This window comes from Notothenia coriiceps, unplaced genomic scaffold (genome assembly GCF_000735185.1).
Source record: "Notothenia coriiceps isolate Sejong01 unplaced genomic scaffold, NC01 NC01_scaffold00024667, whole genome shotgun sequence".
NCBI lineage: Eukaryota > Metazoa > Chordata > Actinopteri > Perciformes > Nototheniidae > Notothenia > Notothenia coriiceps.
In genome coordinates, this window is record NW_011357368.1 from 5,247,350 (window position 1) to 5,263,645 (window position 16,296).

The following is a 16,296-nucleotide window of genomic DNA, read 5'->3' on the forward strand; positions in this document are numbered from 1 at the left end:
AAACGTTGGTTCCTGAGCATACTTACTTTAACTTTTTTTACCGCATATTCTATAATATTTTCGGGGGTATGCAGTTACAAGGTTTTTGCCTCACTCACCAGGATGACTTTTTCGATCTCCTTTGACGGGCACCAGTGAAACATCCCTGTCGAGTCATACCTCTTCACGTTCATGTCCATGCTCTCGATTTGTTCATTTCCAGGAATAAGAAGGGGGTCGTGTCGACTGAGAAAACAGTACAGTATTTATTTATGTTAGACCATTTTGTGAATTGACCTTGTGGAGAAGGGAGCTGTAACATAAAAAAGGCAAAAGACCACCAGGGTTTCTTGAGATGTTCACAGTCTATTCATACAACGTATCAAAAGTCCATCACATTCTCAGAGTGTTGGACTTTCTACTGCACTACATACTGTATGTCCCATAACTACCATATCATTCATTCATTCCTTCTTGTCCTTCTTGTCAAGTCATCAGAAAAACTCAAAGACCCTGGTGCTTGCAGCGGTGCAGAGAACAGCAAGACTTGAGTGCTACTGACTGAATGGCATGACAACACAAGGCCAATTACCAGCTTTTACCCTCTCTCCCAGCTCCTGACTCCACGCGGTGCAAATAGTAAAAGCTCCAACAGGCTCACACTTTAAATATTTCAGGAATTTGCCCAATCACATTTAGCTTTCCCAGCTGATGGCCATTAATGTTTCAGCAGCATGTCACAACCAAACAGGCTAATCCACAGCACTGGGCTGCTGAGTTTTATCCGGTGCAACACTGACCATGAAAGGGCTCCTGTCACTCAGTCCTGTTAGACCGCCTCTCTTGTTCTTGCATTTATCCTACAAGATGGGTTCTCACAGTCTTTCAGGCAATCCATAACATTTCATCCAAAACACTGAGTCAGGATAAACTGAAGAAATGTAGCGTTGTTCAAGAATAAATGCTTGTTTTACAGCAATGCAAATGTAATTTATTTACAATTCAACCAAAATAATAGAACCCTAGGTAAAAACAGCAAAAGCAGGGAAGTGCAGAGAGACAGACATTTCAGTAATGTGGGAGAGAATATCTCAAGAGTTTGACATCTCTCTCAGTTTTATTCTCTCTTTCCTCTATCAACACTGTCATTCACTGACAACGCTTTGATGTTGCCTATTCCTTCAGCCAGCATTTGGGTTGCATACCAATGCAGTAAAAGTAAGAGTTAAAAAAAAAAAGCTGTCAATTAGCCACCTTCTCTCTCCACCTCTCTCCCCTCTATCAGTTAGTGCAGGTGATAATAACACTGACAGCATTTAGTGTTTTTACACTCAGCCTGAATCTTTCATCCAGAGCCGCGTGTTGCGCCAATCAACTCCACAGAGCCCCCGTCACTTCAATCTGCTCAGCTCTGCTCGCCTCCACACAGGGGCTGACTGGCGCATGCAGGCGGGCTGCCGCTCCAGCTCTCTCTGCCAAGACAGCTATCTTTCACAGAGCTGTCAGCGGTGTGACTGGCAGGCTGTCACGGGCTCCACACACCTCCTTCTGCCTCTGCCTTCTCCCTGCCTCAGGATGAACCCAGCACAAGACTCGGGGAGAGCAGACATGACGTGTGTGCCACAGTGCCACGCCCAAGGGATATCAGCTGCAGATAATACTGTGACATCTTCTGCGATTGGATGCCTGACCCGTCAAAAAGGTTTGTGAGAATGGTGTTAATGCCATGGTGTCACTGCAGCTTGTTAGCACGGTGACACGTGACATTGGCAACTTGACAATTAAGGCATGTTGAGGATAAGCCAGCTAGGACGCAACGTGTCATTACCCTATACAAATATTCATTTCTAAATACATTTTTCTTTCGCCACCGGGAGGTTTACACCCCATAAAACATTCTCTACATTTCAAAATTGTATAAATTCAAAGTTAGGATTGCAAAGTAAACATATTTCCTTGGTGAGAAACAATATTTTATCTGATGCACTTTTATATAGGACAAATATTTCCCTTACAGCATGTCTCACCCTCTTCCTTCCTTTCTTTCTACCTCCCTCCCTGCCTTCCTCACTATATATTTCAAACAGAGTTGAGTTATTCCAGTGTATCACTCTGCAGTCACAAACTGGGGATGGGCGTGCTCCCCCAATCCCTCTCTGCCAGACTACGAAGGCAGCCTCTTGCTTTGAAAATTTCCCCCATCATGCAAACTGACAAAGGCATGCTTTTCAAAAGCCCACAGCCAATCTGTTGATCATTATTTATTTACAAAGGCCTTCAGGCTGCAAGTCCTGTAAAAACCATACTTGATACGTATGCTCACTCTCTCGCAAGCTCTCTACTGTGTTTTCCCCCTCCTTGCTTGTAGAATAAAGTATCCCTAAGGCTACCTCAAACAATCACTTTTCATTGTGCATAAAATTCACCTTGTAAAGCGCAACTGTTTAATATATATGGTGTTATACGTTGACGGGGGCAGCTGTGAAGGGGGGCTGAGGACTGTGATGGGTAATTTGATGTTTTGCTGAGGGCTAAGACAAGGAAAAAAATCTACACCTATAACAGAGGACCTGTCATCCCAGTACCCAAGAGCCAGCAGAATACAGAAGCACCCCTAAAGCTGAGAAAACTTTGACACCGCTTTGAAGCGTTTTCAAAACTGAGTAAATAACTCGCAAGAATTATTATCACTGCGAGATCAAAGCAAAGATGCATATATTACATGGCAAACAGGGACCATCTCCTAAGCAAAAAAAGGAAGAGAAGAAAGGGTTTTGTGCTTTAAGTTAGGCAAACTAAACAGCCTTTTAAACAAGCAGTTAGCTGGAAATGTGCCAATGTCTAGCAGTTCTACAAAGAAAGCATTCTCCCTCTGAGCAAGGGCAACTAAAAAGCTTCTCTGTTGCAAACTAGACTGAAGGGTATGACTCTGTGTTGGGCTAATGATTCGGCAAATGTGAAGGCTTATTAAGTGCTTGTTTTGTGGAGAACTGAGGGGGAGGCCGACAAAATACTGGACGACATCACATAGGCATGCCAACGCACACGGATAACTCTGCCTAAGGGAAGCAAGCAGGACCAACATACAAAGAACTCGACTAAACTATAAGGAAAATACACCACAGTAAAATAATAACCAAAAGCAAAACGGATTTGAAGAGTTAATAGATAGAAATGAAGTCTATTTTAAGTGATATTTGAATTAGCAGATATTCAAATATGTTGGTTTTTTGTAGTTTTTCAAGATGCAAAATCCATTAGGATTTATTTTGTACCCACACAATTCAGATACAGGAGTTTCTAATACAATGTAGCTTACACTGACAAAAACCACGCAGCTTTCTCTTTAAATTACAGTAAATTCGTAGAGATGACAACCCAAACACTTTCCCTAATTAAGAGTAGGGCAGCGTAGCTATGAGTGTTCGTGTCCTCTTAGATCTTCTCCACCATGCCTTCATCCTGCCTTCCCAATGCGCACAGCTCGGCCTCCCTGTATTCTCCACGATGCCGTGTTGCTAACCCCGCCTCGCAGCCGGGGGAGCACAAAAACCTACCCCTTTTATCTTTCAAAATCAATTAACAGCAATTTAATTCCACAGGACAGGATAAAAGGAAGGTAATATTTGAATTCATATTTGATTGTGATGATACATCGCACATATGGCCTTAAGTACCAGAAACAGTACTCACAGGGGTTCCCACAATAGAGGAGTAGCCTGAGGGCAAAGTAACCATGCAGGTCCCTCTGATTGGTTGCTGGTGTCATTAGTGCCAGCATTGTTTAAGGAGCACATGTGGACCAGACCGGAGGTGGTGACAGCTGGGACTTTAAAGCCAGAGGAGTTTTCAAACGGCTCCTCACAGATGCTTTTCATGACAGAAATATTATTTCAGCTCTGTCATTAACAGCTGACAGCATGCCATCCTAAACAGCCAGTGCCAAACAGGGCACTTCTCCGCTCTCTTTCTCTCACAGAGTTTCTTACCTCCTTCTTCTGCCACCCCTAATTTGCCCCCTCCCATCCATCCAAACTCCCACCATCTCACCATCCGCCTCTGAAGTATCTCTCACACGCATCCCTCCATCCTTTCCTCCCGTCCTCCCTCCCCTATTCCCTGATTCTGACTTCCTCTCACTCCTCATTTGAAGTGCTGGAAGGAGAATAAAATCAGCTTCTCTTACCTCATCATTTTGGGCGAGTTGTTGGGTGAGTTTCGCATCCCTCCATTGCGCTGCTTTTTTTTGGGCGAGAGAGTTGACGGATGCTCGTCTTCGACTGCAAACACATGCACAGAATGTCAGAATAGAGACAGATGGAAGTGTGCTGGACCTGACATGAAAAAAAATAGCCAACACTCAATCAATCATTGCAAACAAAAAAAATCAACAGAAGAAAAAGGAAATTAATAATTCAGTGTCAAATTGAGAAAATATAGAGAAAGCATTAGTAACGGACAATGGTAAATCTGAGAAAGGCAGGAGAAAACCACGGAGAAAGAACCAATTTACGAACTGAAAATGTCACGGAAGGCTCACATCCCAAACCCCCCTAGATTTTGGCTCTTCTACGGTCTACTTTAACAGGGCTTTCAGAAATACACTACTGCATGTTTTCAGAAGACTTGCTACATTTTGCAAATGGTTGGACCTCTAGCAGTCTGCATCAGAGTGACCATGCTTACCTACGCCATTATTTGCCATGTGATGGTACAGACTGTCATTGTCAGTGGGGTGCGGGCAAAAGCAATGACAATGAGATAAAGGTTATGAAGATGAATTTTGAGAGGATAGTTTTTTGTTTGGTTTTTAACAAAACTATCTATACCGCACCCTGTCATTCCAGTTCTAACTAAAGCGCACAATGGCTCTTCTACAGGTCTACCTCCATGCCAAGGGAACACTAAGCACTCAACACACATCACTAAGGACAGGGCACAAATTAGTGAATTATTAAAGCAGCTAAGACAAACACATCATCATCATCCACTAGAAGACAGCCAGGTCTAAGTTCAAATGAAAAAGTAACTATTTATATTAGATGAACCATTTGGTGTTTGACGCTTTGGTGTTAAGGATTTGCAAGACGCTGATCAATAGCCACAATGTTTTTTAAGGATTATTTTTATCAGATTCAACTTCACCTTCTTGCCAAATATGCTTTTCTGTGCAAAAAACATTCTATTTTTCATACTTTGCTCAACTCGCAGACAGACAGAGAGGACGAGAAAGAGCAGCCAGATTGAGGCCAGGCCCAGGCGTCTGAAGTTTTCAGGCAAACTAACAGCAGTCTGATCTTCACTACTGTCTGTGAGTTTCAAGAGCTTTTAGACAAGCACCGAGAAACTCTTATCCACTGTGCACTCTCCCAGCGCAAATGCCAAGTGCACCGTCACTTCAAACCCATATTAGTCTTTTGGTTAGAAATCAATAACACAGCATGATATTAGAGCGAATCAATGTGCAAGCCGTGACTATTCCAAGCATGTGGAAATTCATTATTGTCTGAGCCCCCGTCCAAGGCTGTCACCTAATTCTGCTAATAAAAGATAAGAAATATGACTTTGCCTTCTAATAAAATGTCATTCTCTGACATTTCCTTTATGCAATTGGGCATTTGGAGTAGCTAATAGAACAAGTAATTTCCACTTAACACATAATTCTCTCTCTTATGTACTCCAAAAAATATCCCATTAGAAACAATACATTCCTCTCCATATTATTAGGCAAACACCTTCCTGGTTTAAACTTAAAATGTTTGTAAAATCACTTATCATTCCACAACAATTCAATGAAATGCTTTGCAGCCTTTGGGTAATACAATTTTTTACAGTAATGAATAAACCGTAAGCTCAGTATCCTCAGAGTTCAGAAGTGCCGCAGCATTTCTGAAGATAGAAACTAATAAGCAACTATTTTTAGTTTATTCTGAATATTCTAAGTTCACATAATTTAGCACTCCTCAGTTTGGAAGTCACCTTATGTAGACAGTAACAGCCACTAGCAGGCAAATCTGTGTAAAGCAGCACGAGCAGCAGAGTGAACCGTCATGCAGCAAACAAGACAATATGAAGGGACAGAGCAGGCGGTGTTACTGACTGATGCATCCCGCTAAGGGGGCAACCTATAGAGTTCCTACTGTGACTGAGCAGCATGGCATTACTGGGGTGGTAGCGGTATTTCACCGGCAGACTGCGGGCCCGGTTCAGACGACTCTCAGCCAGGGTTCTGGCCGCCACGTCTCCTGGACCTGAGACACTGAGGCGCAGTAGCGAGGGGTCAGCCCTAGCCCCCGGCCCCAGGGGGAGCAGGCTTCCTTTACGGTTATTAACAAGGGGGATGTTGGGTTTGCCCGGGTTGAACAGGGGCTCCTTGTTGGGGTGCAAGTTGTTGGAAAGGAATGCATTTGAGGTGATGGAGGTGGAGTTGCAGCCGGTGGTTTTAACAGATCGCTTTGGAAAAGAAGGTCTACCTTCATCCATTACTGTTAAAACAATGGAGAATAGAAAGTGTGAGAAAGCCTGTTTTAATTTCATTAATTTGTTAGTATTTAAATTATAGTGTTTAACTGTGGAAAACACTAGCTTTATTTGTTGCTATATTTGTTGTATAGATTTTTGGTTTAAAGGAAAATCTCCTTAAGCAAATGGAATTAATTTATGTTATTTGAAATACAAGAGTGATTAGTATTTTAAAAATCTCCATAAGAATCAAACACACACATTTAATTGTATTTTTAAATAAGTGACTTCTGAAAGTCAAAAAATCCTGCCATAAAAGCAGGAATCATTTATCATTTATTTTCTGAAATGTTAACATCTCCAATCTACTTGGCACACGCCCTGACTGAAATGTTCACAGTGACATTTACTTTGCATTAGTGACAAACATGAATTAATAAAAAGTCTCTCCGTTTGTATTTCTTACTTGTGCTACAATTTGTGGTAGAACAAAGCAGAGACACGGCTTGGCTTAAGCCAGTCAAATCCAATCAGACATTGTGTCATTTCAAGCATAATGTGTACCACAGTACTTTCACTTCAACAATATAAAGCTACAACTAATAATTTATAATATTACTAATTCAAAAACCTTGTATCATTAAGAATTCATTTTGGATTGTGCATAGAAATGAGGTTTGAGTCCAGACCAAAAATGCATCTTTTCTCAAACATGCTGAATTTAACTGTAACTTAGCAGTATAACCAGTATGTCCGGTGACAACCTGCTGTGTCCAATATGAGAATACTTTCTACTGCATGTAGAAGCCTGATGTTCACCCAGCAGTCATACCAAACAAACACACACAGACACATACACACATTGTGACTGAGGCTGCAGAGTCAAACCGTATGCTTGCATGTATTGAAGTGGTTGTTAAGTTGAATGGGAAAGGAGGAGCCCTGTTCTCCCTTTGGTGGAAGGGTGGTTGGTTGGTTGTTTGGAGGAGAGAGCATGCTTGGGTGGCCCCGGGCGATAAACAGACGTTTATCCCAGCCGTCAGCTGCCTCCTTGATTTACGGGGCGCCACCGATAGCTCCTGGATTCATCTGGCCCTTGTCAAACACGTGTAGCGTTAGAGAGCGCTCACCCGCCCTGGCAGGTCCACTGTGCATCCTGAACAACCCAGACGGCAACTGTCCCTTCCTGAAATGCTAATCACATGACGGTACTGTCCACCATGCAAGCTTTATCAGATCGCCATGACCCAATGTAAACTGGATGATGAGGCAGAGGAATAAGAACTACAAATGTTTACTTTTGTATGTGAGCGAATCTGGCTTTGCCTTTACGGGGTTTGCTGCATGAGCGAGCTTTGTTCTTTATCTGCATTGTAACTGCATGAAAAAGCTTTTATGCCATGCATTGCTGTTTCTAAAGATCAAACTTAAACTGATATACGACAGCTGCAATTATTTTTGATTCTGCTTAGAGGTAGCCACTATTTCAAAGAGGAAAAAAGAAATCAGTATACTTTAAAAGAACAAATACATTGAATAAAACATGGGAAATGTTGCTTTTGGGGTGACAAAAGCATAGCAAAGCTAAATGTACTTTTAACCAGTAGGGTAAAAAAGTAATGCATTTAACAATAATTTAAGATTTACCTAAATTGCAATCAGCTTTGAATCGAACGCCAGCCTCTTTTTGACTTCCACTGTTCCCTGGTGTTGTAGCGCCATCTGCTGCTACATGCAGCACAATACAAAAAGAGTATTTTATGGAACTACATGGTATTATCAAACACAAAATAATTTATTTTCAGTTGCTATCAATAACAGGAACTTATTAATTAAATTATTAATTTACGGTCAACATATATTGAAATTATTTAAGTTATAATAAACAATATGTCTGAGTCAAACATTGTATTTAACACTTATTAAACGGTACGTTTACTTTGTCTCTGTACAAGACAACATCAGTTTATTCTAAAGGAACAAGGGAGAACAAGGCAAATACTAAAGCAAAGCATCAGTATTATTTATGTTACATGACATTGTGAGGGGTCTACAGTCTAAACACAGAGCTGGAGCAGAATGGAGAAGGACAGAGAAACACACTTACGTGATCTGACATATCCATTATACTTATATTTGGCTGAGGAGAATGCAAAGACAAGTGGCAGGTCACACAGGGGGATAAATGATGTAATGAAACAGGCACATTAGGAAATAGAGACATGGAAATAAAATCAAATGTAACTATGATGAAGTAGAGTTTTAGTGAAGAGGATGAACCAGATATTAAAAAGGTACAAATAATGGAGATTTTGTAAAAACCTTATGGTGGTACCGATTAAAGAACGGCATGACGGTGCAGACGGCTGACTGAAATGAACTATCCATTCTCAGAGTGAGCCATGCTTTTAGGAAAGTGTACTTGACCTCGAATGAAATGTAATGGCAGACTAATGGTTGTTTAAAAAAAATCAAAAAACTATTTTGATGGTTAACAGTTTCAATGGTAGATTCAACAACATAATGTTTTTCTCATTTAATACTTTGAAGTATTACATATTGATTTAATTGTGATGGACATTGTGATGTCTGTAAATAGAACAAATAAAGCCACCATGGGGAACAAAGACATCAACTTCACATATGAGGGCATGTAGACGTCCGAAACACAGACAGCAGACACTCCCTAGTCAAAACAGCTGCGCTTACAGAGCACCAATGCAAAGAGACTTGATCTTCACGTGCAGTAAACACCTCTTGCACAAATTGACTTCTTTTTTTTTTTAAAGGACGATGCCAAAGATGGGTACAATGCTACACTTTCAAATCTCCTGGGTAATTCTTTGAACATGCTTGACCAAGGTTTCCACTTATACCAGAACTATTAATCTGGGAATTAGAGTGTATGACCTTGACTGAGGAGGCACTGAAGACTGCTACCAATAGAAGTACTGGTACAGCGGGCACTTGAACTGAGCTCTGAGCTGCTGACACTCCCCTCTCTTTCCCAGAGTCTCTTCCAGCAGTAAAGGTCACAGCGAGGGCCTAGGGCTGGCCTATGACACAGATCCTCAAACAGGGACCCACAGTGGCCCTGGCATCTGTCTCTAGCAATCTGCCCGCACCGCAGAGGCGGCAGACTAACTGGCTAGCATCTGGGGCGTAGCGCGGCGGCATAGGACAGAGGGTAAGGGGGGGGACCAAGCCTGCCTGGTGGACAGGAGCTGTCAGGGCAGGTTTGGTGATGGACCAGCAGGGCTGGGAAAATGAAAATACAAACATAATTTCTGTGTCAGGATAGATAAGGTCCCCAGCAATGAGATAAAAGTGCATGTGGCTACACACACAGATGCACACGTGCACGCGCACAGAGCCCAGAAGGCCGAGGAATAGCCAAAAGCATCTCCTGAGTCCCAAACCCTTGTCCATAGCCCAGCTTTAGCCTCTCAATTGTATAAACCTGTCACATATCTACTTGCCAACTGCGATGATGGAGTGACAAAAGAAGATATGCAAGTAGGAAACACCACCAAAATAAACAGCTATTTCAGCCGGAACGACTCTGACGTAGAAGGCAAGAACCAGTATTCACAACCATACAAGGGGGAATTCTACTTCCTATTCTGCTGTACCTAAATACACAATTTGTGCTTTGAATGTTATGTTTAACTATTCACAAGGGGTAAAAATAGCTCAGCTTCTGTCAAATGTTTCACACACAGTATATTTTTATGCAAAAGATCAACTCATGCATCATCTTATTTGCACTTCAAATAATCTATTCTATGATCAATTAAAGTAATTAAATATATGAAAGATCTATCATAACAGTATTCTGCATTAAACAATTTCGCTTATTTGTTCTACAGTATGTGCACAAAAGGTTTATCTATTTCACTTTTTAGATACTAAAACCCCTTGAATGAGTGCACATAAAAAAGGTTATTAATTTCATCATTAAAGTCCATAAAGCAACACAGAGGTTTATGTTTAAATCACCATAATGAAGGGTTCTGTGTCGCACTGTGTACGTGTGGTCCGAACGTGTGTCAGTACACAGGGTGCATTTAAGTGAAAGACGCCTATTTAAGAAATCAATTATCCAAGCACTAAATCTGGTTCAGATGTACAAGAGTATGGAGTCATCATGGATAAAGACGTCTTATCCTGTCAGTCTGGTGGGGGGGAAAAGAGGTGGGATGGGGATGGGAAACCCACCAATCCCTGACTGACAAAGCCCAATGCACTTCTTACTAAACTCACTTTGTTCAGACAAAGTCAGAGTTAAAAAGGGAAAGAAATCTAAGACGGAGGAGGCATTTCTGAAATCCTACAAGGGGTTGAGGGAGAAGTGAGATCAGTAACCATGTAATGGCCAGTAATTGGTACCGAGGGATATCCGCGCAGGCCGAACTACAAGAGGCCAAGCCAAACTCATCATGGCGTGTTTGACACTAATCTAGGCTGAGTCGGCAGACGGTGAGAGAATGTTGTGGAGGAAATCAGATCTGTACGTCTAAACCGAAGGCTTTGATAGCTAGGCCGACTGCTGCCATGTGTAATTGATGAACAATTTAGTATTTCCTATCCACTCAAAAGGAAAATCGAAAAGGAGGGTGATCTGCCATCATCCTCCTACCTTTTCTTATCAATCAAACTATCACTATTTGTAGCTTCTTTTTGTCTTTTCTTGTTTTACTTATCTATTTATCTTTCCTCTTTCTTACTGTGCGATACAAAACCCCTCTCTCCCCCCATTTTGTTTTTCTTCTCCTTCCTCCTAATTCTCCTTCCTTCTCTCAGTGTATGTGTCTAAGACTGTTTAAGACTGCAGGACAGAGAGATACCTTTCTTAAGACCATTTCAAACAATATGCGAGCAGAGGCTAAGCAGAACATTGTATAGGTAAAATGTTAAACTTGACTATTGTTCCAAAACCTCGGTTGGATGCTACTCAATCCGAAGCTGTTGGTACCTGCTCATGTAGATAGTTATGTAAATTGTAAACCCTGTAATGATGCTGTATGATGTCCTTTTTGTTGTTCGGTTTATGTTTTTATGTTTCATGTGGAACCTACTTGAGCAGGTCTCCCTTGAAAAAGAGATCAATGATCTCAATGGGTTACACCTGGATAAATAAAGGTTTGAAATGAAATGAAATGAAAAACAATGCTGGGTAATTGTTGTGTTTTTGCTGCTCAAGTATTGTTTTAATTTCCTAAAAGAGTAAAACGGCATTTCAGCTGCTTGAGATAGAAGTGTCACCGATAAAAACGTGTTTTAACCTCTGCTCCTCATTTACAATGATCTGCAAGACTGTTAGAAATCTTCCAAAAACTGTTTCATGTGTGATTTTCTCTTATCTTCGTCATTAAGGGGAAACTAAAATCTCTACAAAGTTGTTTCAAAAGGTAAAAGAAAAAAAGGAACAGAAGCAAAGCTGATTAACTGAAAAGTGTAAAAACTGAAAACAAAGTTAACTAAGGTTATTAAGGACTTTCAAAGCAAATATACAAGACAATAATTGAACAGACATTATCATTAAATTGTAGGATGAAACCTTCAGAAATACGTGCCATTATTGAATACACAGATACCTTACCTCCAACAGTTTTAAACACATTAAATCAAATAGTGATATTATCACAGAACTGCATGACTGATGCAGCATGCGGTAGCCATATATCAAAAAACTACAGCACGGTACAGTATAGCAGCACCACAGAGCCACACCACCACTGACCCACCACACATAATACACTCACAAAATAAAAGTGCCAAATGATAATGATGGAAAACATAAACAGAATATGATAAAATGCAACTGTAAATAACTGAACATAGATCGGTAGATAGATAGATAGATAGATAGATAGATAGATAGATAGATAGATAGATAGATAGCATTTGAAAGAAGGACAACAGCTAAGTAAAATCTGTTCATAAACAAAAATGAATACATTCTATGGAGTCACGGTTAACGGATTACACACATAGTAGACGTCACAGACACACAGGTACACGTACAGCACCTCTGCGAGGTACAATACACATGGAGCACACACCACAGACATGTAACAGCATGTGTTGGGCGGTGTAACTTACAGGCACGTAAAGTGGTTGCGCAATCATGAACAGAGACAGAGGAAAGTGGGTAGGCCCTCTGAAGGGTGTCCATGTTACTATGTACACTGCTTGACATGCAAGAGCAGTCTTGCTCTGAACGGCCGCAATCAAAACAACATGCCAGTTTCATTCTTTTGTAGACGGACATCCTGGCTACAGTCATGTTTTGGGATGAGAGGAAAGGAAAAGCAGCAGGTTAATGGCAAAGGGAGAAATATTCATCCAGGGGAAGTCTGAAGGTATCTTCATCAGAAAGTGCAAGCCTTAGCCACGTGCTCTGACAGACTAAAGCCACAAATTTAACTTAAACATTTAAGCGCTCACATTACAACAATTACTTTAATAAAAAAAGTCATCCAATAACATTTTCTTTTGACTGAAAAAATACAATTTGGACACTACAGTATATTTGTAATTAAATGGTCAAAAGCCAGCTCATTATTTCTCGTCATATTGACATAGTCTGTAGAGGTCAAGCTGTGTGCTAAGGCTGTGACAGGTCAAAAGGCAAAACTATAACAGTGGGAAAGAGGGGTGAGGAGAAAGGATAGTGGGCGGGAGGCATTCAGGGAAGAGAGGCATGAGCAATGTCTTCAGCAGAAAAACTCATATAATGTTTCACACATTTGTACATCCTCTATCCATTTGGCTAAAGGAGTGGATCACGTACCTGTATCCCAGCATGCAGCTGTAGCGGCTCTGTCCAAGGCATCGCACTATTCTACTGGCTAGATGGGCCAATTCATGCTACTGTTTATTCAAACCCTTCACTGCTCCACTCCCCAAGGCCAGCTCCACTTTTATGTGTATGAGTAACAAAATAATTTAAAGAGAATAATGATGTTTGTAATTTTGCTGTGATTCTTCATGTAACTTTTGAAAGAGAAAACATCATTCTTAAAAATATTAGTTTATAAGTATTGCACTATATATTTTTAAATTGTGTAAATTCAGTGTTTATAACTTGCAAATAAGTGGGGTAATTATGTCTCTCCTTTTTTTGTACCAAATTGACTATCAATGGAAATTAATAAGGTAAAAATGTGTTTCACTATTGCGTTTCAGAATTGGATAAGTGGTATATTTGTGTTGCTTTGCTGCATATATGTAAAGTGTCTGAAAACCAGCTCCTAGTGTTTTTAGTAAATGTATATTCATAAGGATATACATGAATGCCGCTATGATTGTATTGTTTAAAAAAAAAAAAATGCAAGTAGTGCACTCTTTGGGTATGTGAAAGTAGTATAACACAATAAAAAACGTTTTAACTACTAGCTAACCTGTAGCCAAAAGAATGGCCACTTCCTGTCTTTGTTGTTTGTATACGTGTGTTGCCGTGTGTAAATGTGTGTGTTTGAAGCTCTGAGCCCCGAGGGAAGCAGGAGTGAAAGCCCCCAGAGTAGCACATCTAGATTGCTGTGACTCTGGGCAGAAACAGTCCCTGGTCCTCATTCTCTCATTACCAAGGTGCAAACAGACAGCACACTAATACTGTCTGCTACCTTTACAGAGAAACTTTCAGCATCTTTGACTCGTCTGAGCCATATCGGAAAATAAGATCTCGGATGAAGTAATAGGTTTCAGATTCTGGCCAAGGAGAGAATGGGAAACGCAGAACATAACCCATGGGATGACTGCATCAGGGACTGTTGTATCCTGCGGCATGCACATTTGCCTTATGAGCATGAAATAAGCATGCAGCAAACACAGTTCTGTTCTTAGCAACAAGGGGAGGCAGAGAGAAAACTGTTCACAGTATTGAAACAGTTTGCAGGTATGGCAGAAAAGGTGCAGCGAGGCTATCACTTCATGCTGAAATGTCCTAACTTCAGAGGTTTTGCTTAAGCAGAAAGACCACAGTACAGTAATGTATGTTTACAATGTACAATATTGACACGTGGAAGGGTTGTAATGTTCAACACAAAACACACACATACACACACACATCGACAATGATTTTGACTTCTGACTTCACAAATACCTAGATTCTGGCCTAGAATGATAAGGTGTCCATTTCAGGGCATTCCTAAAGGAAGATTCAACATGACGGCTGCCCTGATAAACTATCTGCATGGGTTTGATCAGTCAACCAACTCCTATTATCCACCAAAGCACAAAATATTAAAACAGAAGCTATCAGGGCAATATGTTGAATACAAAGGATGTCCCAAAGCAAGCACCGTCCTGATATATCCCCATAAAAGCATCTGTATTCAGCAAAAGTGCAAGGATAAATTATATTGTTAAAGTAGCTGAAGAGTAAACATTAGCTTTTTCCTGTGGAGACGAAAAGGGAACAGAAGACAGATGTTTAACTACACTATATCGTATAAACAAAATATTGATGAAGCCATCTCCGGATGACAAAGTTTGAATATATGATGCAAATGCACAGAAATACTTTTGAGTTGATCCTTGCATTTTTGCTGAACAGGTTTCGAGGCGGGTTTAGGTTTCCTCTCTACAGACATCACAATTGAAATATTGTATTATTGGACATGACGCTGGCATGGCACCACCATCTAGTGGCAACCTCACGCTATGACAGTTACTACTGTATTGCTTGTGGACTTCATCCAGTGCAACGAGTTGAATACAATCGTGAAAATATTTTTTTTAAACTGAAGAAACGGCCTAACACCTTTCCACATTTGAAATGCACAACACTGGTGAGGTGACATTTCAATTCTGAGAGGAATTGATGATTTCTGAAACCTCGACAAGAGTAGGGCGAGGACCCAGAGTTTAGAAAGCGGCTGAGATCACAGAGCAGTGGAGGGAGACCAGATTGTTTTGATTGTGTTTTGGCAACCTAGCTCATTAAGATTTGCAGAACTTTGCCACAAGGACATTTTCTGCTCTCTGAAAGCACAGCCACACACAAAACCTCCTTTGACAGAAAGCAGATCAATTGAAACCTCAGTGGTTCTTGTAATTTTTTTTCTTCCCTTGTGTTAGCTCCTCTAAATCTGTGATTACTGTGCGGCATCTCAGATTTTTATTACGTTCCTTCTGTACTTTGTCGGAGCGTGACTCTATAAGGAGGTTAATCAAGGGTAATGACATAAGACTTGCAGCAGATTGGCTTCCAAATGCTAAATAGTGGCATCAGATGACTGGGCCTATGATGAGGAGGCCTGATGCTGGTTTGAGTTTGATTTCAGCTGTTTTGGTTTTGGTCTGGTCTGAGCACAGTGTAGAAATGAGAGAGAAGGAGAGGGATGCAGAAGCTACACTGGTACATGCAACATCGATACAGTATACTTTTTGCTGAAGAGGAAAAAAAAACACTTGCACTGCACGTAAGTAACAGTACAACCATTTTCTTTTTACTCACAATAAATCACTACCAGTGAGTAGGTAAAATAAAGTGGTGTTTTCCAATGGCAGCGGGGAAGGAAATACATCAAAAGTGTGTTACTGGTCATTAAGAAACATGGGGAAAACAACACAAGAGAATACAACATGATAGAACACTGTAAGTTAGACTTCCAAACTCTCCTGTTAGAAACTAATTGGTTAAAACATAATGCCATGTCCATCACCTGGCTCTGAGACATGAACATATTAAGGAAGCAAACAGAAGTAAACAGTTTTAGCTGAATGTAACTGGAGTGTGAAAGACCTGTTGATTCTATTGAGCTTTGAAAGCAAGAGATTGTCTGAATAATTGAAATGACACAGACAAAAGAAGGAAATGGTGGGTATCTATTTTAAAACCAAGCTTTG

The 16,296-nt window shown here is 40.7% G+C and overlaps 2 protein-coding genes across 2 annotated transcripts in view; one reads left to right on the top strand and one right to left on the bottom strand.

Annotated features, from left to right (window-relative positions):
* Positions 1-16,296, top strand: part of LOC104955441 (ephrin type-A receptor 7-like) — a 337,623-nt gene that overhangs the window by 240,237 nt on the left and 81,090 nt on the right. The gene's annotated exons all lie outside the window — the stretch shown is intronic.
* Positions 1-16,296, bottom strand: part of kcnma1a (potassium large conductance calcium-activated channel, subfamily M, alpha member 1a) — a 65,779-nt gene that overhangs the window by 14,034 nt on the left and 35,449 nt on the right. Inside the window, exons 18-23 of the mRNA XM_010782695.1 lie at positions 15,905-15,913; positions 12,547-12,720; positions 8,549-8,581; positions 8,089-8,169; positions 4,166-4,259; positions 99-225 (exon numbers count right to left, since the gene is read on the bottom strand). Of these exons, the coding sequence (XP_010780997.1) occupies positions 99-225; positions 4,166-4,259; positions 8,089-8,169; positions 8,549-8,581; positions 12,547-12,720; positions 15,905-15,913 (518 nt within the window). The remainder of the gene's footprint in view (positions 1-98; positions 226-4,165; positions 4,260-8,088; positions 8,170-8,548; positions 8,582-12,546; positions 12,721-15,904; positions 15,914-16,296) is intronic.